The sequence below is a fragment of the Danio aesculapii genome, chromosome 25, assembly GCF_903798145.1.
Source record: "Danio aesculapii chromosome 25, fDanAes4.1, whole genome shotgun sequence".
In the NCBI taxonomy this organism is placed as follows: domain Eukaryota; kingdom Metazoa; phylum Chordata; class Actinopteri; order Cypriniformes; family Danionidae; genus Danio; species Danio aesculapii.
The window spans coordinates 25,562,571-25,585,876 of record NC_079459.1 but is presented as its reverse complement, the minus strand read 5'-3'; the positions used below and the strand labels follow the sequence as shown (position 1 = coordinate 25,585,876).

At 33.7% G+C, this 23,306-nt stretch overlaps 1 protein-coding gene across 2 annotated transcripts in view; it reads left to right on the top strand.

Moving 5' to 3' along the window:
- Window positions 1-23,306, top strand: part of LOC130219172 (cytosolic carboxypeptidase 4) — a 304,487-nt gene that overhangs the window by 209,681 nt on the left and 71,500 nt on the right. For both annotated transcript variants that reach the window (XM_056451477.1, XM_056451478.1), the window contains exons 20-21: window positions 18,597-18,726; window positions 22,645-22,776. In XM_056451477.1, coding sequence (XP_056307452.1) covers window positions 18,597-18,726; window positions 22,645-22,776 — 262 coding nt within the window. The remainder of the gene's footprint in view (window positions 1-18,596; window positions 18,727-22,644; window positions 22,777-23,306) is intronic.

The window sequence follows — 23,306 nt, the reverse complement described above, 5'->3', positions numbered from 1 at the left end:
TACTTTAGCAACAGCCTAGCAACCACCTAGCAACCACTCAGAACACACTAGTTACTTTGTAACTTTATTATTTTATTAGGTAACAAGTATACTAGTTAAAATTAACGTAGTCACATTGAAGAAAAAACCCTGCAAGTTCTGAAAGAGATCAAGCCTCAGCCAGGGGTGCGTTTCCGAAAACGTCGTTAGCTAACTAAGGTTGCAAGTTCTGTTGTTACAAAAGTAGTTAGTTGATTTGGTGTCTCCCAAATCCATCGTTCCAATGAACATTCGCAAACTGCGTTGCAAACTTGTACGCTTGCAACTACACCTCTAGAGCTGTAGTTAGAAGCATAGTTCCTGGTTGCATAAACCAGCTAAATTTATGAAGGCAAATTCCAAATTCGTCACATACATAATCGTAAACAATACAATGTAGTTATATAAAATAAATGCATATCTAATCCAACATAATAGGTATATAAGAGGAAACACTGTCTAGTTAAGAAAATGTGCAGATGCAATAACTAAATAAAAAATATATCATATATGGAATGATATGATGCAAATGAAAAACCAGCTGTGCTGATAAAAGTACATGGAGACAAGTTTAGCATTAAGTGCATGTATTAAAATTTCCTACCGACTGTTGAACTTTTTCATTTTGATTGGTTTTCTTACCAGAAAAAGGCATGTTTTAACCAAATGGAGCCTCAGTTGTTGCTGTCATTTCGGCTGGGGTCCTAAATCTGCTCCTCTCATCTCATTTGTCCTGTACTGGAACACTGGTTTCACTGGAGTTTTGAATGGCAATGAGGGACTTAAGAGGCAGATGTTGTGTTGGAACTGATATTTAGCTCAGAAGCAAAGAAGGGAGAGTCGCTACTAACAAGAAGAAAAACTTTTTCTTTTTTTTTTTTGTCCCTCAAGGTTAGCGGAAGGAAAGGTGATGCTGTGAATGTGTCGTGACTGTTCGAGAAAGTTTGAGGAATCTGATTTGTCGAGCCAAGGTCATTCAGATATTTGTGGAGGCTTTTATGTCTTAGTTATTCAGCACTTTAAAGCTTTAGTAAATCAGCTTTTTAATCATTATAATTCTAATCTTTTTTGATGTAATAAGTTAAAATGTACAGTTATAATATAATATATAATATAATCTATACATTATAAAAATATTTTTAAAAAGTTATGGGAGCGTTAAACTCACAAATATGTTTTCTTTGCTTTTATACAGCACTGTATTTTTATAAACAGGACCAAAATCTATTATTTGAATTAAAAATATAGAATTGAAATATAAATACTACAGATTCACTTTTTTAAAAGCATTGCAGCATTACTATAGTGTATAACATTTAGCATTATAATTAAATGTGTTATTAAATTAAAATGTACCGTAAAAGTTTAATTTATTTAAAACAATTGGACATTTAGTATTAAAATTTGTATTTAGTAAACCGCTAATGAAAATTCAACTGTATTGTACAATTGTATTGTATCATATTATTCATTCATTCGTTTTCTTTTCGGCTTAGTCCCATTATTAATCAGGGGTCACCACAGTGGAATGAACCAACCAACTTATTCAGCATATGGTTTATGCAGCGGATGCCCTTCCAGCCCCCATACACTCTCATTCACACACAAACACTACAGACAATTTAGCTTACCCAATTCACCTGTACAGCATGTCTTTGGGCTTGTGGGGGAAACCGGAGCACCCTGAGAAAACCCTCGCGAACACAGGGAGAACATGCAAACTCCACACAGAAATGCCAACTGACCCAGCCGCGGCTCGAACCAGCGACCTTCTTGATGTGAAACGACAACACTACCTATTCCTTTAATAACTCATTTCTAATAACTGATTTCTTTTATCTTTGCCATGATGACAGCACATAATATTTTACTAGATATTTTAAATATATTTTTCAAGTGACATTTAAAGGCTTAACCAGGTTAATTCGACAAATTAGGATAATTAGGCAAATCATTAATGATTTGTTCTGTAGACAATCAAAAGAAATATTGCTTAAGAGGGACTAATAATATTGACCTTAAAATGGGTTTAAAACAATTAAAAACTGCTTTTATTCTAGCTGATTTAAAGCAAATAAGATGTTCACCAGAAGAAAAAATATAGGAAATACTGTGAAAAATGACTTGCTCTGTTAAACATTATTTGGGAAATATATACAGTATACAGTTGATGTCAGAATTATTAGCCCCCTTAAATTTTTTTTCCTTTTTAAATATTTCCCAAATTATGTTTAACAGAGCAAGGAAATTTTCACAGTATGTGTGATAATATCAAACAATTCTGGATAAAGTCTTATTTGTTTTATTTTGGCAAGAATAAAAGCAGTATTTCATTTTTTTAAACACCATTTTAAGGACAAAATTATTAACCCCTTTATATATATTTTTTTCGATAATCTACAGAACAAACCATCATTATTCAATTACTTACCTAACTACCCCAACCTGCCTTTAAATGTCACTTTAAGCTGTATAGAAGTGCCTTGAAAAATATCTAGTAAAATATTATTTACTGTCATCATGGCAAAGATAAAATAAATCAGTTATTAGTTATGAAAACCATTTTATTTAGAAATGTGTTGAAAAAATCGGCTCTCTGTTAAACTGAAATTAGGGAAAAAAATAAACAGGGTGGCTAATAATTCTGACTTCAACTGTAAAATGAAAAGTAACTAGTAACTATTTACTTGAGTAATTTTTTCATTAGACACTTTTTTACTTATACTCGAGTAACTTTTAAGATTGTTACTTTTACTGGAGTAAAAATTTCCGAAAAAGTACTTGTACTTTTACTTGAGTATAGAATTTGGATACTGTACTCACCTCTGCTAATCACTATATGCCCTTTAAATAAAAAGTAAAAACCTTACGGCATTGACTTTTAACCAGCATTTAGTTGGTCAATGGCACGGTCTATTACAGTTGCCTTAAAATAACACCCCAATAATGCATCTTAACGCACCTCCTTTTTAGACCAGTTTACCCATGGGCCCAAAAATGATTCATTGGATTTTTTTATTTTTTATTTAGGTACATTAAGTGGTTGCAAACAGTTTCTATGGGCTGATTTTTTTATTTATTTTATTTTGTTTAAATTCAGCTCATATAAATTGTTTAACCACTTGCCTTAAAAAAATTCAGTGTATTTACTATTTAAGCAACATGAAAATGATACCTGCGTTAGGAAGTGTATGATCTGCAGATGATGCAACCAATTACATTTTCCTTTTAAAAATTGAGGTCCAAAAAATCTGAGGATGCATGTTTCCACCAACTGAATTCATTATGTATGCGCTGTATTTTCTGTCAGAAGGCATTTGTTTGCAGATTTCACCGGCTTCATTTGCTCTATTTATCGTAACACACAAATTCTCTGCGACCTTGAGCACCGAAATCCTTTTCTTTCCCCGTACATTTATTTCATAATATGTTGTGAAGAGCACTCAAGGTTTAGCTAATGCCTCCGTCTTTCTTCTGCTGGCCATGTTGTGCTGCTTATGGAGGATTGCGGCCCATTTTCTCTTCACTGATTTTCTCTATACAAAAAAATCTGAGTCAGAAACACTTCACACGCTCCAGCGTTGATTCATACAATGATGCATCACACTGGAGAACATTAATTAGATTAAAGAAGAAAAAGAAAGAAAGAGTCACTGTCTCTTCACAGTCATTAGGCAGAGACTATTAGGATTGTAAGATTTCTGTTTCTGAAATTAGCACAGAGAAACAGGACCAACTCTCAGAGGAACATACAGCAAACCCGCTGTAATGAGAGAGAGACCCCAGAAATAAACGTACTGCCTGAATAAACTAAATAAATAAATAGGTGGACTAGAGTCAAGTTACATTATGAATCAGTGAGCAGATTTCATTGAGTCTGTAGGGTATGGAATCAAAAGAGAGTAGTTACGAAATGAGTCACTGAGCAAATCTGAATGAATCTTTTAAAGATAGAACCAATAGAATCATGTCACAAAATTAATTTATGATCCAATAACCTTTAGTGAATGGAATCAAAAGAGTGTAGTTACAAAATGAGTCACTGAGCAAATCTGAATGAATCTTTCGGCCGCAACCATATTCGATCTCTAGCAACAACCAGAATGGAATCCACTAGAATCATCATCACAAAATGTCATGATCCAATATCCATTAGTGAATGGAATCAAAGGAGTCACTAAGCAAATATGAATGATTCTTTTAAGGATGGAATCCATAGAATCTTGTCACAATTAAATACTGAACCAATAGTCTTTAGTGAATGGAATCAGAAGAGTCAAGTTACAAAATGAGGCATTATGCAAATTTGAATGAGTCTTTTAAGGATGGAATTGACAGAATCATGTCTCAATTAATTACTGAGCCAATAGTCTTTAGTGAATGAAATCAAAAGAGTGATGTTACAAAATAAGTCACTGAACAAATCTGAATGAATCTTTTAAGGATAGAATGCATAGAATCGTGTCACAAAATTATTCATGAACCACTAGGTTTTAGTAAATGGACTCAAAAGAGTCAATTTACAAATTAAGTCACTGAGCAAATCTGAATGAATCTTTTAAGGGTGGAATTCATAGAATCGTGTCCCAAAATTAATTGATGAACTATTATATTTGAGTGAATGGAATTGAAAGAGTCAATTTACAAAATGGGTCCTTGAGCAAATATGAATGAATCTTTTAAGGGTTGAATCCATAGAATCGTTTCACAAAATTAATTCATGAACCATTTGGCTTTAGTGAATGGAATTAAAAGAGTCGATTTACAAAATTAGTCACTGATCAAATCTGAATGAATCTATTAAAGATAAAATTCATATAATCTTGTCACAAAATTATTCATAAACCACTAGGTTTTAGTGAATGGAATCAAAGGAGTCAAGTTACAAATTGAGTCACTGAGCAAATCTAAATGAATCTTAGAATCGTTGAATTCAAAGAATCATGTCACAATATTAATTGATGAACCAATTGATTTTAGTGGATGGAATTTAAATAGTCAATTTACAAAATGAGTCCCTAAACAAATATGAATGATTTTTTAAAAGGATGGAATTCATAGAATCGTTTCACAAAAAGAAATTCATAAGTCATTTACTGAATAGAATCAAAAGAGTTAAGTTACAAAATAAATCAGTGAACAGGTATGAATGAATCATCTGAGAATAGAAACACAAGTGTCAAGTTATAAGATGAATCAGCAAACAAAATTAATCAATAATTTAAACATTAATCAAAGGAGTCAAGCATTTATTTATTTATTTTGATATAAATTGCTAAAAGCAAGACTCTGTCTCAAGGTGATAACACGTATCATTTAATGATTCATCATTCTCTCTTACTGCAGTTTCATACTTGAATGGAACGCTATTATAAACATGATAATCCTTACAGGCTCTCCTCAAAGTTATATCGTACCATTACAGTAACGTTGCACTATATTCACTTCCAGAAAAAAACAAAGTATGTGGGTATAGATGTAAAGCATAATTACTCTATTTTGCTGTTTGAAGGTTTACAAAATAAAGGTTTGTTCACACAAAGTTAGGTATTTTACATTATTTTAAAACAGTACAGTGTTTAATTAATTTGCCTTTGAATTTCTTAACAGTACAGTTGTAGATTTTGATTTGTCAGCCATTTCTTTCACAAAAAAGTGTTAAATGATTCAGATTCATAATACTGATTCATGTTTACTGATTCATTTATCAACTTGACCCCTTGAAGATTCATTTGTTTTTTTGCTGATTGTTTTTTTTTCATTGACAAAGGACTTGTTTAGATTTGTTAGAGTGTGTTGATTCCATTCCAAAAAGGTTTATGCAGACTTGTTTACTGATTCATTTAGTGAAGCAGTTCTATTTTAATAGAATGTATTAAATTTAATGTATAAACAAACAAATACATAAACGAATAAATAAATAAATAAATTAATTAATTAATTAAGAACAAACAATCCAGTCAATGCATTAACAGTGGTTCATTTATACAGTATTTACTGATTCATTTTTATTTATTATTTTTGGGTTCTGTTCCCCATACACAACCTGACAAAAATCTTGTCGTCAATACCAGTTATAAGAGCAACAAATAATAACTTGACTTCATTCATCATTTGGAAAAGTGGCAGAAGGTCGATTTTTCAGATGAATCATCTGTTGAACTGCATCCCAATCATCACAAATACTGCAGAAGACCTATTGGAACCCACATGGACTCAAGATTCTCACAGAAATCAGTCAAGTTTGCTGAAGGAAAAATCATAGTTACATTCATTATCGGGGCATGCGAGAGAGATCTGCAGAGTGGATGGCAACATCAACAGCCTGAGGTATCAAGACATTTGTGCCCATTACATTACAAACCACAGGAGAGGGCAAATTCTTCAGCAGTATAGTGCTCCTTCTCATACTTCAGCCTCCACATTGAAGTTCTTGAAAGCAAAGAAGGTCAAGGTGCTCCAGGATTGGCCCACCCAGTCACCAGACATGAACATTATTGAGCAATAATATTAGGTAAAATAAGCGTAATCTAGAGGACTTTGCCTTTCATATAAGCCACTTCTGATGCCAAATGATGAACTAGAAGTTATTATTTTGTTGTTCCTAAAACTTGGATAAGCGACAAGTCTTTTGTCAAGTAGTGTACTTAAATTAATATAAATGAAATAAATCAATTTAAATTTGTTTACTGATTTTTGTATCATAACTCTATTAACCCCACTAATCAAATTATTTATCTGAGATTTACTCTTAGAACAGAATACTGTTCTAAATGAACTCTTTTGGCTTAAATTTCCCAAAGATTCATTCAGATTTGTTCACTGATTAATTTGATTAATTTGTACTGATTATCATTTAATTTGACCTGATATATTTTCAAATGAAACTGATTCATTTTTAATGCATCCATTTTGATTCAATTGGATTATTATTCATTGATTACTTTTGATAACCATATTAGATTCATTCCGATTTGTTCATTGACACATTTTGAAATGCAACCATATTGATTCCATTCACTCAATATTTGTTTAGGGATTTATTTAGTAATGCAACTCCTTTTATAACATTTACCAAATATTTATGCAGATTTGTCACTGACTCGTTTAGAAAACATACTTTTTGTATTTTATCAAGCAAAGATTCTTTAATATTTACACAATAATCCACTAATATATTTTTAAATTGGTTCACTGATTCGTTCTCTGACACTTCTTTGGCTGTTGACCAGCAAGCACCTTTTTTCCACAATTTGAAAGCAGAAAAACAAGCTTCAAAAGGCAGAGGCTTCAGTAAACAAGCCGGTTCTTTGGATGAAAAAAACATCACTGATTTGTCTAGAACAGGAAAAAAGCACAACCATTGTTGAGAATCATTGGATTTGATATCAACATTCTTTTCCACACATGTCTGAAGGAGGAAACTTGTCAAAATTGGCTTGCAGCTTTCCTTCATGAATCAAACAATAGCCAACAGCACTATCCATTATTGATGGCTGAAATACAAATAACACTACACTTTCAGCTTGAAGGTGAACCAACAAACAGCCGTTCCCTTAAGTACAGATGAGTCAGAGGAGGCTTTACATCATCAGATCTGAGGCTCTGCTGTTTCTCTCTCTCTCTTCAGCCTCTATCATCCGTGCCATCAGCACAGTACAAACAAAACTGGAAATGAATTTTCACTTTCCAATTTCTGTCTGCTAATGGGAGAGTTCCTCGTGTCCCGACAAACCACGCACACTCGAAATAGTGACCTGTCCTTCACGGTTTTGTTAAAGCTTGCGGTTATGAGTGACCTCGTTGTTTTAAAAATTAAAACGAAAAGATGCAATTCTCTGAAAGTAGTACAAGGTGTTTTACTACTGACTGAATATTTTCCTGCACAGCCTTCTGGGCAGAACAATGCATTGAGAATTTTTTTTTTCATCATCATCATCATCATCATCATCATTATTATATATATTTTATTATTATTATTATTATTATTATTATTATTATTATTATTATTATTATTATATTTTATTATTATTATTAGTATATTTTATTATTATTATTATTAGTATATTTTATTATTAGTATATTTTATTATTATTATTATTATTATTATTATTATTATTATTATTATTATTATTATTATAATTGTTATTCTATTTTATTATTATTATATATTATTATTATTATTATTATATTTTATTATTATTATATTTTATTATTATTAATATTATTATTATTATTATTATTATTATATTTTATTATTATTATATTTTATTATTATTGTTATTATTATTATTATTATTATTATTATATTTTATTATTATTATTTATTATTATTATTTAGGATACAGATTTACCAAATATATTCCACTGTTTTTAAAGGAACACTCCATTTTTTCGAAAGTAGGCTAATTTTAGATCTCCCCCAGAGTTAAACTGTTGAGTTAAACCATTTTTTTATCCATTCAGCCAGTATCCAGGTCTGGAAGGAGCACTTTTAGCCTAGCTTAGCATAGGTCATTGAATCGGATTAGACCATTAGCATCTGACTCTGGGGGGGGGGAAAAAAGAGTTTTGACAATTTTCCTTTTTAAAGCTTCAAACTTTTCTGTATTGTGTAGGGAAAAAAATCAAAGTTACAATGGAGATTATATTATGCACTTTGTAATATCATTGTGCCTTCTGCAGCTATGGAACGGCACCAAAGTTCCTTGATTAGAATGAAAGTACAGTTGCTATCCATGTTGGCATAGAAAATTTTCATTTTCATTTTCCATCGATGTTAGTACACGATGTAAAGATGTAAAATCATGTTAGTACACTTTTCTTAGCTTCAAATGTGAAAATTATTGTAACTCTTTCTTAACTTTTGAGGGAAATGCTAATGGTCTAATTCGATTCAATAGTTTATGCTAAGCTAAGCTAAAAGTGCTCCTGTATGACCCGGAGATTGTCTGATGTCTTCATATCAAGGGTTAATTATTTGCACCCTATCTGCAGTTTCATTGTCCAACCCCTGTATATCTGAATGTAAAAACATGAAAATATTTGAAGTAGAATATATAAATAGTCACTGTGATTGGTCACAAACAAATGAGATAAAAAAAAAAAACATCTACAATAAACTTTCTCCCGTAAATAGATAGTTTGTTTACAACATCTTTACCCTCTTTTCCTTCTGTCCTTGTATCAGACTACCACTCGCTCGACTAAACACCACTGATTGTGTCCATCTCTAGCTGATGGAGATTTGAGTAGAAAACGAGGATATAACCTCATTAGCCGAGGCGAAGAAAAGCTATTGAGACTGATCCAGCTGATCTATCTGTAACCATGGGAGTAAATTGAACTGTCCTGGTTCAGTAAGTGTGTGTGTGTGTGTGTAAGTGCGTGGGTGTGTGTGAACGTGCGTGCATGTGTGTGTGAGAAAGAGAGTTACTCTCACCTCACAGTAGGTATCTTTCACTTTATTGTCTCCTTAAGATGATTTGTGTATTATAACATGCTAATAATTGAGTATCAAAACAATCTGAAATGAGTATAAATACGAGAACATAAGTGAAGTTTATTTATAAACTAATTTCAAGAGGATCACGTGCTTGTGATTGCTTGCAGCCAGTCCTGCATTATTCAATTGATGATTCACCAATCAGACGATTCCTAAGCTACTATAAATACCCATATTTCCATCTAACAGCCATCTTCGTTTTGAAGAATCCCCCCTTCCACCCCTACTGCTCCTCCTTTCCTAGATGAGTGGTGGTTAGCACTGTTGCCTCACAGCAAGAACGTCACTGGTTGTAGTCCTTACCAAGCCAGCCAACGTTTCTGTGCGTGCTCCTCGTACTCACGTGGGTTTCCCCTGGGTTTCCCGGTTTCCTCCCATCGTCCAAAATCATGCAACTTAAGTAATTGACTAATTCAAATCGGCACCATAGACATGCTCCTACTACATAGTTATCTCTTAAGAGCAATCACTATCTGTTCATTAGCTACTACAGCAGGGGAGTTCTCGAGATCTACCTGAGCTCAAACTCCCCTTCCACCTTGCAAACTAGAGGGAGCCCAGGGCTCGTGGGCTCGAGGATCTTATGAGCTCAGGGCTCTCTTCCGGGGCAGCATGCCAAACAAGCTTTATAATCAACCATCAGTCAAGTGTGAACTCTTGAATCTGTATTAAATATATATACAGCGGTTTGCAAAAGTATTCATACTGTGTATATATACTTTAACTTAATTTTTGATTAATGTATAAAATACTATAGTAAAGTACTTGAATTAATCTGTTGTGGTGATTTTTGTGGTGGCTTAAGAAAGCCAACTTACTGTTATACTACATAAACTTCAATTATTAAGGATTTATCAATAATTGTTCAATAAATAAAATATTTTATTGATAATAATAATAATAATAATAATATAAATAAATTAATTATATAAATTACCAATGGACAAACACAAAATAGCTTAAAGTATATTACAAGTCAGAACAGAGGTCTTTGGACAGGAAATGATATGCACAAAGAATAATACAATTTAAGTAACCGCATGATTGTTTATTGATTTCTGTGATTATTGTTGCATCAGGTGGCACAAGTGATCATTTTTGTGTCCTTTCCTAATGGCTACCAAATCAATCATAAGCAAATTATACAAGATTTATGTCACACTGCCTAACGTTTAGCCCTGAAGACCCATAAACCAGATTGCTGTAGGACGGATGTGACCGAAAAGTAAGGTATGGTGCTTTGATAAGTCCTCCTTTTTATATTTATACGTATTGTATATTAGTTATATGAACTGTAACACAGATTTGGATGAAACATCAAGTCCGATCAACAAAATGACAGCACTTCCAATCTGAGGTGTACGTTGATTCCTCTCATTGTCATTTAATCCATCTCTTTATAAATAGTTAATGTGAACAAATGTTTTGTATCCAAAAAAACTCCCACTGTTCTGTCATTTCTTGTCTCAGTGAGCATCAAACACATTTCTGTCTTTCAGTCGGTTATTATAAAGGCGGGAGTGACTTGCTTTAATGGCTTCATTATAACTTTTTGGATCATAAACTTTATAAATGATTATTGTATTATAATCCATGTACACTCGAACAACAGCATTCTTAATTAAAGCCTTAACTAGCTCTCGCCCGCTGTGAAATCACTGTTTCTAGAGTAGTTAGCATTCGCGTGGCGGAGCATGATTGTGTTTGATTTTGGCAATGAGTCAGGCGGTGTTTGATTTGATATTTCGGATGTTGGCAGAGTTAAATGTTCCTCAGAGATTTCTTTTGTGAGCACATTTTTTAAGGTGGGCGAAGTGTGAATTATAATTGAAGATTACGTTTTTGAGGTGGGTGGAGTTTAATTGCCTTTGTTTTTGAGCTGGAGTCAAATGTCTGTGCTGTTAAAACCAAGCAGCAACCTCCTGCTCTCTCTTATAAAGCCAGTGTGAAAGTTACTGAAGCTGCATTACATCAACTGGCCACTAGAGGCTGGCACCAATACAGAGTCCATCCCATAGACTCCAATGTTAAAATGCCCAACTTTATAGCCGAAAAAAGGTGTTTACTTCCTTGTACATTTTTTTTGGTGCGTATAGTTAATATTACCCTTCATGACAACTGTGAGAAAGTGGGTTTCTAGATAACTCATCCATTTAATTTATTTTAAGCCTTGAAATCCTGCATAATTAAGGAGCGGGCCACTTCAACTAGTGACAAAAATGTGCTGCTCGCATCATGTCAGCTCATTCTAGCCTCTGAACTTGGCTTGTGTATCATATTTGGACTTTACACAATGTTTTTATTACTTTTTTGATACTATTTCTTACACTTATTATTAACCCAGGATCATTCTGAAAACGTAGTCCTATATACGCTTCTGGAGACCGCAAAATATGTCCCAGGAGGTACGTTTTTTTCGCAGGTTTTGTTTCGCGAATACACGAGAGGCCGCTGTGTATGCTTTGGAAAACGACACACCCACACACAAACAGAAGCACACACACACATAACCCGAAAGGACGTTCTGCAGGGGAACGTAACACTGTTTTTAAAAGTTACAAGATGCAGATGTTTGGTCCCTCCCACTTGCTGCTTCATTTACACTCTACAGAAATCTACGAGTGATATCACAGACATTACGTCCATATTTTTGTAATTGACACACATTGTCTTGATTTTATGCTGGTTTTAATGAATGTTATATATTTGAATATCAAATTTAAACTACTGTATTAAACTGCTGAATGTGTTCAGCTTTTATGGTGGATGAAGGTCAATTGGATATTGTAGGATATAATGTGTTTTAGGTGGTCAAAGGCCCATCAAGTATTTTGTTTGGAGGTGGGTGGAGTCAACAATATAATTGAGTGTTTGATTTTTGATATTGGGAGGAGTCAGTGCCCTTTGGGTGTTTTTTTTTCTGAGTAGTGAGGAGTCAGATTATCATTGAGTTTGATTTTTGAGATTTGGTTGAAGCAAATGGTAATTAGATGTTTTATGTTTGTGAGGTGGGTAGAGTCAATCGGCCAATGAATGTTTTGAATTAGGTGACATTAAAATAATCATTGAGTGTTTGGTTTTTGAAGTAGGTGGAGTCAAATGGTCATTAGATATATTGTTTTTAAAAGGGTGGTGAAGTAACATTTTAAATGAATGTTCAGTTTTTGAATTGGGTGTAATCACAATTATTATTGGGTGTTTAGTTTTTGAGGTTGGGAGGAGCCAAATGTATTGTGCTTTGAATAGAGTAATTAATAGGTGAATTACCGGTTGGTAAACATTCAGGATGTGCGCGCAGTGAGGTTGCAGAAAAAAAACGGTAGTGCCAGCGTTTACAACGAGGGAATGACATCCGATGTGGTACAGAGTTTATTGTTGTATTAGAGATAATTATATTGATTACATATTATATATATTATTTACAAAATGCATTCAGCATATTATAACAGCTTGTCACCCAATGATAAGCACAGTTTTTCTACAAAATTAACATTAAAGTGAGCGGCGTTCATCTGACAGGTCCATTTGCGATCGCACACTCCCAATGAATATTGGATAAGACGAAATGACCATGCATCCAGCCCGAAATAAATTTCATTGAAACTCCAAGTGATTTTATAAGAGAGAAGTTAAAGGCCTATAAGTCTTTGGATGCTGACTATTTTGTTCTGTGTGGTCATGTGCAAGAAATAATGTCCCAGGATTACCAGATTCAAAACTTTGTATTGCTAAAAACCGAGAGACAGAACTATACAAAGCCTGGGTAATCATCAACAAGCAAAACAACTGCATTCTGACAGCGAACTGCACCTGTACGGCAGGGTATGTGAACGTACATGTTTACATTTCATTCTTAGCATTAAGTGTGTGCAGTTTAATTAACCATATGTAACTGTTTTTGCTGAAATCATTGCTGCAATCAAAAACGAGTATTGTATATGATTCCGCATAGCGTGAACTTACCTCATGTAAAATGAGAACTGCAGAGTCCAGCATTTTTAATTAGGTCTTCACTCCATTCAGCTCTTATGATGACTGTTAGCCAAAGACATCTGCGGTTGGCATTAAAAGCAGTGTGGTGTACGGTAAAATTTAAGTTTGCTATTTTTGAACTTTCGAATTTGGCATCCTACCGCACAACATGACATTTTTGCTATTGCAACCGGTCTTTTTTGCAACTGGTATTCGCGGTTGAACACGTGTGACATCATGTGTGACGTACAGTAGGTTGGTAATTCCCCTATAGTACTAATAGCATTCTTTTTTTCTTTTTTTTTTTTTGAGGTGAGTGGAACCCTGCGGAAATTGGGAATTAATTGTTAAGGTGGGTGGAGTCAAATGACCACTAAACATTTTGTTTGCAAGGTGGGTGGTGGAATTAGCCTGTTTTTTTGAAGTCGTGTGTAGTTAAAATGACTAATGCATTTTTCTTTTATAAGGCAGAGGAAAGTGAAATGTCAAAAGACCAACAGAGTCTGGATACAGACACAATCATGCAATCTCAGACTGGTGCAATCTCGGCCGCTCATGCACATTTAAACACATGTATTCTTGACCACGTTCAGTTTACAGCAGGTCGAAGACTGAAGTGCACCAAAATACAGTTCACAAATTAAAAGTACGACAGACAAAACAACTACCTATGTATCAATATACATAATTATATCACAAGATGAGCTGTATATTCCTATTTTTAAAAGAATCTGTCGCAGCCAGGATTTTATATTAAATTATAGCTGATAGGCATTTCTAATATTGTCTTATTAATTCATTACTTCACACATCTATGTAAAATGTGTATAAATTGGCAAAATGCTTCAATCGCATAATTAACATGCATAATTAATGTTAATGCAATACTAAATAAATCTTCTACACATTCATCTTACATAAAACAGTATTAAGACCCTAAAGACATAAAACATTAAGACCCTAAGACATAAAAAGACTGTCATTGGATATTCAGTTTCGAGGAGGGTGGAGTCAGTACTTCCTTTTGAAGAGTAGCCAGTTGGTTATTAAACATTGTGTTTGCAAGATGTGTGAGTTAAATGACAAATGATTGTTTTTTTGTTTGTTTTGAAGTGTGTGGAGTCAAATGTTCATGCGTTAATTGGTATTTAACTTAGCTTGTTAGCTCTCTTAAATATTAAACCTGAAAAATGTGTTTGAATTATATTTGGCCTTTGAGACCAGGGTTGCTTTGGGCTGCTGCAGAATATGTCGTACACTGCAGTGCACTGGGTGAAATATTGAGAAGTAGACATTTTAAAAGCAGGACGCGTTAGAGAGGCTTGTCAGTCTTTTTGGAGAACCATAAAAGGGGACAAAATACTGTTCCACCTCTCAGTTGTCATCAGCTGAGAGGGAGCAGAGAAGTGTTCATAAATTATTCCTGTCAAGAACAAAATGGAGCACCCCCCCACCCCCCCCCCCCCACCCCCCCCCCCCCCCCCACCCCCCCCCCGCCAAAAAAAAAAGAGGAAAAAACACGAAGACATTGATGTTGCACGGAGAAAAAGTTCATCAAATATTTACGATATAAATATCAAGCAATGAATACATAATGACACAATGAGCTGAAAACCCAAGTCAGAAATCGCCTTGTGTAAACATGGCTCAAACAGACAGACGGGTAGATGCTGATCTAACTCTTAGCTCTTCTCAGCTGACATCCAGTCTTTCAGTCTATTTTTTTTCTCTCCCCAACGTAGGTCGACTTAAACTTTAGACGGCTGTAGGGAGGAACAATTTTCTTGCAGTTTCCGCTTTGCTGCCCCCCTAGGGTACATTGGAAACTGTCCGAAACAACTGTGTTTTGTCACAAAATACAGTAATTTCCTTGTCTCCAGACAATATGGCATTTTTGTTTACCATGACAGTCTCTGAAGATTGTGGCTCTTTCCTCAAAGTTCTGAGAGACTTTAGAAAAGTGGGTTTATTTGTAGTCATGCAGTTCTCTTTCTGGTTTCGGTTAATTTTTAATGCACATAGGCATTTGACTTCAGTTGGCGATATCCTCGGAAATTGTCTTGTTGAACAAACTGTTCAGGAGTGAAAACACTGATCTCCCATCTCCCACAGCCTTTATTGGATGTCTAATCAGCAAATTAATTTGATGTATTGTAACATTCTTAATGTGGTTAAAGTCAAAGTTGGATATTGTGTAATATTGTGTAAATAAGATGATTGGAGTCACTGAGGTGGCCAGAATACATTCTGTTTTCAAGATGGATGGAGTCAAATGTGCATATTTTTTTTTTTTTTTTTTTTTTTGAGATAAGTGGACTCAGTCAACCCAAAATCCAAAATTTGCTCGTTTAAACCACAAAAGGGCATTCACTGAATAGATTAAAACAACAGATACTTGGTATGACATCTTCGCCAATATTTGTAATCAAATATAGATAGCACAAACCAAAGAAACACAAAGGAAAAAAATAAATAACAAACATAATATATAAGGGTGAACCCCATATTTACGTCTGATATATGGAAATATATTGAATTGACTTGTAGGCCATACAGGTTCATTTATGGAATTTACATATTAAAGATAAATGATATATTTCAAAAGTATAATAATCTTATATTTATGATATTGCAAAAATGGCTATATTTATATGGCTGTACTGTATATTTATTTTAATTATTATTATTATTATTATTATTATTTATTACAAAAATGATTTCCAGTGGTTGAATATAAAATATGAAACAGCCATACCAAAGTATATAGGGGAACAAAACAACTGCAAAAAATGAGCGCAAAAAATGCTTTAGAATACACACTTCTCTCTTTTTTGGAGTGGGTGGAATCAAACGGCAACTAAATATTCAGTTTTGAATTGGGTAGAGTTAAAAGTGCCAGTGAGTATTTGGTTTAGAGGTTAGGAGGAGTCTAATAGCTATTAGACATTTACATTTATTCATTTAGCAGATGCTTTTATCCTAAGTATAAAAGAAGCACTTTAAATAATCAGAGAGTACCAGTATATAACCACCCAGGCTCATTACGGATTTGTACCCAGGTCTACTTTTTTTTAGGACAGCGAAATACATAACTGGAGGTACATCTGCTCACAGTTTTTGTTTTTGCAAATCCACCAGAGGCCGTTGTGGGCTCTTTTTGATGATCTCAAATTTCTCTCACACGTCCTCTTCTTGCATAAATTCACCAGAGGGCGCAATATACACTTCAGCTGACCAGGCCAGCTTGCTATTAACTGACTGACTGACAGACTGACTGACCCACCCACCCCTATCCTTAAACCCAACCATTAGTGTTTTCTAAAGCAATCGCAGTCCCGACCACGTGATTTCACACAGTTTTTAGCCTGTTGTTTATTTATTAGTTTTTTATTTGTTTTACCTTGTCTCTGGAACCATTCTTTACCAGACTCAAACCCTGTCGTCGCGGTCAACTCAGCTCCACGTCTCAAGTCCAACTGCATATGTGGCAAGCTACTAGGCAAACTAGTAACACCAGAAAAGTTGTTTGTACGGAGGTAAGCGATCAGCTGGTAGCGCTAAAAAGAAGCAGAAGCAATCGGCGGCATCATACCGCCCAGTAGCATTCATTTTAAAGACAAAATGCAGCCATACGTACCTCTGGCTACATAATCCGTGCTTTCCAGAAATGTAGACAGGGGTCCATATCCACAATAAGCCTGTTTTGGTATATAAATGCTGTGACAAGTCTTAATTATTATTTTATCCGATTATACAGAAAAGAGATTGTGTTACAGGTGGTTTGTGAAGCCCACTCACCTGTGTGGAGCACACTCAGATTTCCACAATGTTTCCAAGATGTGCTTATAAAATGGAGTCTGGTGTATATGGAGAGGAAAAGTGCATGTCACCCACAGGTGGTTTATCAAACCCACTCACCTGCATGAACCACGTTAATAATTTCAAGGTGTTTTTTCCAGAAAGTTGATAAGAAGTGCCTGGCGCATACAGAGAGGAGGCCTAGCAAACAATGTTCTGTTTAATAGACGTCTAATAAACATCTAAACGTAGACAGCTTGGCTAAAACAAGGCTAAACTTGGGCTGTCAGTGAAAATCTAATAGACATCTAAAAATAGCCCAAAACCGGACTAGTTGTCAAATAGACCAATTTGACACACTTTATATGTGTAGTCATTAATTTCTGTTTGTTTGATGTTGTTAGTTTTGGCCTAGACGTCTATTAGATTTTCACTGACAGCCCCAATTTTGTCTTGTTTTAGCCAAAACTACTATGTTTAGATGTCTAGTAGACATCTATTATACATCTATTATATAAACAAAAATGCTTGCTGGGGGGAATATGTGCTACAGGTGGTTTGTCAAGCCCACTCACTTGTCTGGGGCACATTGGAAATTTTGTGTTTTTGAAGAAGTAACTTTCATCTTTTGTTTTCGTGCACCAGTTATCAGTGTCTGACCAGCCACACCATTTGATGAAAATCCACAAATATTTCCATTTATTTCAAGCTGGCAACTGTTTTATGAAAACATAAACGATTCTGCTCATTCCAGATCAAGGACACCCCCCAAAAAAAAAGAATCATCACACGAGGCACCTGTGATCAGAAAGCAACAGTTGTGCTCAGCTGTTTCAAACACGGCCTATCAATTTGCTAATGTTTGAACATTGTGTCTCATAATTGGCTTTCAGGAACTGAATGTGGGGGAGTCTGCAATTGGCAAGCTGCCTCCAAATGCCAGTAGGATTTTTGTCAGGAGATAAAACTCAGTGGCTGCTCGCTCTCTAATCAACAGACTGGTTTTGTGCTGTGCTAGATAGCTCTGTTCACCCATGACCTTTTGGTAACCTGCAAGAAGGTGCTGATATGGAGTTTTAATGTCCACACAGGTCTACAGACATGCAGAAAAAAAGACTTTAAACTCAGATCTCATCTTCAAACAGACAGTTATACTGAATTGATATTAGATTGCAAATTCAGATACTTTTTGATGTTACTTTGAATCCCGGAAATGCGTTAAAGAGCTCATAAAAATCCAAATTGGGCTTTTAGTTGCTTTAAAGTTGACTCTGTAATCTCTCGTCTTTTCATTTTATTCCAGTAATCGGTGTTCTCTCACCGCTGAGGATCTCAACAGACAGTGGCTGAAGCCGGACCCTTATTTAAGCCCCACAATTTACCACACCAAAGGTTTCCTCTATTACCTCAACAGCATAGGCAGGACCCCGCTGGTAAGTTTCCATTAAATTCTGCTGCAGTGTTACTGACCTATTGAATCCTAAAGTTCCACGAAGGGGCTCGCCGGAAATTGCTCCATGATCTCAGAGCTTTCTGCTTCTAAATGCAGGTCAGGGATGACCAAATCCACAAATGTGTGTTGGGGGCCACCGATCTGGATATTAGAGGGAAAAGGGAGGATTGTGGCGGTCTGAGCACTTCAGTGTTGCTCCAAAAACAACAGTAATTTAAAATGCTTTCTTTAAAGAAATGCTATTCAACAAGAATGATGAAAAATGTTGGATTTTTTTAATTAATTGCTTAAACATTGAAAACATTATGTATATACATTTCAATTACATATAAGAAAACCAAATATAGTACTTGTGAACTGATGAAGTCAAGTAAGTTATGTAATAATACAAGAGAAAATCAAGAGTCGTTTTATGAACAAATCAGACGATTTAAATGGATTAGTTGAGTCAATTATTCATCAAACCACTTATAATGAGTCATTTGTTTATTTTCTGAATGAATCAGAAGTTTTAAATGAATCGATTGAAGAATTATTCAATTATACAGTAATATTTAATAACCTTTTTATTCAAATGTCAAAACCAAGAATGGTGGTTTTAAATTAATCAAGTTAAGTAAATGATTTATTAATACACTGATCAAGAGTCATGTGTTTAATTTATGAACAAATCAGATGTTTTAAATGAATTAGTTCACTTACTTATTCAACAAACCACTCATAATTTCTGGATGAATCATAGTTTTTGAATGAATCGATTGAAAATGATTCAATTATACAATAATTTAGCATCACTTTTTTTATTCAAATGTCAAAACCAAATAAAGTGCTTTTAAATTAGTCAAGCTAAATATTTAATAAAACACTGATCAAGAGTAATTTGTTTAATTTATGAACATGTATGAACAAATCAGATGTTTTAAACTAATCAAATCACTGAAATTAATAAATGAATGAATCAAGTGAAAAATTATTCAATTATACAAGAATATTGAATCACTTTTTTATTGAAACGTCAAAACTAAATGTAGTGGTTTTGAATTAAGTAAATTACTTAATAATACACTGATCAAAAATCATTTGTTTAATTTATCAGATGTTTTAAATGAATTTAATGAATTAAATGAATTAGCGAATGAATCGGTTAAAAAAAATATTCAATTATACGGTAGTATTGAATCACTTTTACTTCACTTCAATTTCAAATGTCAAAACCAAATATAGTGGTTTCAAATTAATCAAGTTAAGTCAATTATTTAATATTACACTGATCAAGAGTCATTTGTTTATTCATAAACAATTCAGATGTTTTAAATTGATGAGTTTAGTTAATTATTCAACAAACCACTCAAAATGAGTCACTTGTTTTGAATGAATCGATTGATTCACAATGATATAATAATATTGAATCACTTTTTATTCAAAAATCAAAACTAAGTATAGTGGTTTTGAAATAATAAAGTTAGGTAAATTATTTAATAATACACTAATCAAGAGTCATTTGTTTAGTTTAAGAACAAATTAAATGTTTTAAACTGATTAGTTGAGTTAATTATTTAACAAACCACTCACAATGAGTCACTTGTTTATTTTCTGAATGAATCAGAAGTTTTGAATGAATCGATTGAAAAATAATTCAGTTATACACTAATATTTAATAACTTTTTTATTCAAATGTCAAAACCAAGTATGGTGTTTTTAATTAATCAAGTTAAGTAAATGATTTATTAATACACTGATCAAGAGTCATTTGTTTAATTTATGAACAAATCAGATATTTTAAACTAATGGTCTGACTGAAATTAATAAACAAATGAATCAATTGAAAAAAAAAAAAATTATACAATAATATTGAATCACTTTTTATTCAAATGTCAAAACTAAAATATAGTGGTTTGAAATTAATCAACTAAATTATTTAATAATACACTGATCAAGAGTCATTTGTTTCATTTATGAACAATTCAGAAGATTTAACTTGATTAGTTGAGTTAATTATTCAACAAACCACTTATAATGAGTCATGTGTTTTAGAGTTTTGGAAAGAACCAATTGAGCAATTATTCAATTAAACCCTAATATTGAATTTCTTTTTGTAAACAAATCTGAGGTTTTGAACGAATCAGCCAAGTTAAATAATCATTGTTACACTCATAAAGACAGTTATCTGTTTAACTTATGGGTGAATCTGAAGTTTTGAATGAATCAGTTTGAGTTCATTTATTTATTCACATGTAAAGAATCACTTATTTTATTTCCAGGTGAATCAGGTGTTTTGAGTGAATCACTTGAGTGAATTATTCAAAGACTCACAAAGAGCCACTTGTTTCCTTTCTGAATGAATCAGAAGTTTTGAATGAATCAATTGAGAAATGATTCAGTTATGCAATAATATTGAATCACTTTTTAATCAAATGCCAAAACTACATATAATGGTTTTGAAATAATCAAGTTAAGTAAATGATTTAATAATACTCTGATTAAGAGTCATTTGTTTCATTTAATAACTTATCAGATGTTTTAAACTCATTAGTTGTGGTAATTATTTAACAAACCACTCATAATGAGTCACTTGTTTAATTTCTGAATGAATCAGTTTTTAAATGATCTGATTAAGAAATTATTCAATTATACCCAAATATTGAATCATTTTTTCAGTCAAGTTTTGAATGAATCAGTTTGAGTACATTTATTTATTCACGTGAAGAGTCATTTGCTTTATTTCCGAATGAATCAGGCATTTTGAATGAATCGCTGATTTATTCAAAAATAGACTCATAAAGAGCCACTTGTTTTTCTCTCTGAATGAATCAGAGGTTTTGAATGAATCCTTGAACACATTATTTAATGTCTCACTGCTAAAGACTATCCCTAATTTTGCCAAATAGTGGCAAAACTGTGTCCTACAGAAGAAAAAAAAGTTTTAGATGACCTCTAGTTTATGTCTCCTATCGGAATTAAAAGCTTTTTTTTATTTATAGTCGGGTCTATTTATAAAATGTTTTCCGGTGCCTTTGAGCTTCTCTTGTTGCTCTGAAAGCACTAAAGAACAATCTTTTGCCTCCATCCCTCTCCACCTCCTGTCCTTCTTTAAAAGACACAACTCCAGAAATGCTGTAATGGACGCATTGCCCTATCTATGCAAGTCAGTTGGGAAAACACAAAGCAAAAGAAGTAGGTTCTCCAGCACTTTCGAGAGAATACTATATTAAAAATGTTACAACCAGTTTAAGGCGTCAAAACTTGACTGATGCTGGAATGTGGAACTGGTAGTACTTCTCACGCATGTAATTAAAGAAATTAATTTTATTCAGAAATTACTATTGGTGGGTCTATAATTGAGTGGTAGTGACCTGTTGTGAGGAGCCGAGGAATATTAGCGCTAGCATGAATACTTTGACACAATTAGCCAGATTTACGCATCAATTACTCCATCATTCAGTAATTATTATGCTGCATACCTGGTCAAAGGAACATTGCTGTTTCCCCAAAACCTACAATGGACTCATGCAATTAGCGAACAAGGATGGAGCGCTCTTTTTGTGCCTTTACAAAAAGCTGACATGCATCGCTATGCACGTCTCCAATTAGCCGCCACACTGTCAGAAGACAAAATTTGAATTAGTTAAAGCAGAATGCATTGTCTACCACCTCCCCCCCCCACCTTTGACGTACACAAGAGCGCCGTGTTACAAGATTAATTATGTTTGGCTTGGCCTAAAGTTAACGGCTGTGGTGCTTTTGTGTCAGGAAAGCTAAAAAGACAACTTTGTTTCTGCTCGACGTGTGACCTTATTGCCCTTGCCTGTTATTCAAGTAGAAATACAACATGGTCTTGCAGTTTTGCTATATATATATATATATCTTTTGAAAAAACTGTTGTTATCACATTGCACAGGTGTTTTGCGATTACCATGGTCACTCCAGGAAGAAGAATGTGTTTCTGTATGGCTGCAGTATGAAGGAAACGCTCTGGCAGTCTGGATCTCCTATTAACACAGCCTCGCTGAAAGAAGACCCGGGATACAGGGTATGCTTAATGAACATTATAAAAATACAAAAATAAATCTGAATGAAAGCTCCTTTATTTCTTAAATTAAATGTTAATGAAGTAAAAATAGAGATTTGATGCAATAAAGTGCTGAAAGTTACATGTAAATGTGAGTTTTTCTCCGGTGATTGTTGGTTTGTAATTGTTATAGCAATGCTATCCGCTTGTTAAGTGGTGACGTATTGGTGACGTATGGAATACTGTTTCCGGGTCCAAGCCGCTACTCATTTGAATTGAGAAAATGTTCATTTATGATCACTTTCTAGTCATATCACACATTAAAGTGAATTTTATATAAAGTCATAGTGTACACAACAATCTCTGGGCTTGCTGCATCTCAAATACCAAAATTTTACACAATTTATAAAAAAATGAATCACTTTCTGGCCATCGGATATTAGGCATGGACATATATATTGCTATCGTGATTTTCGAATGTATTACATCGCTTTGTAAACGTTTATTATAACTATTTCTTAGTCTCCCTATACAGTTTGATAGAGCGGTTG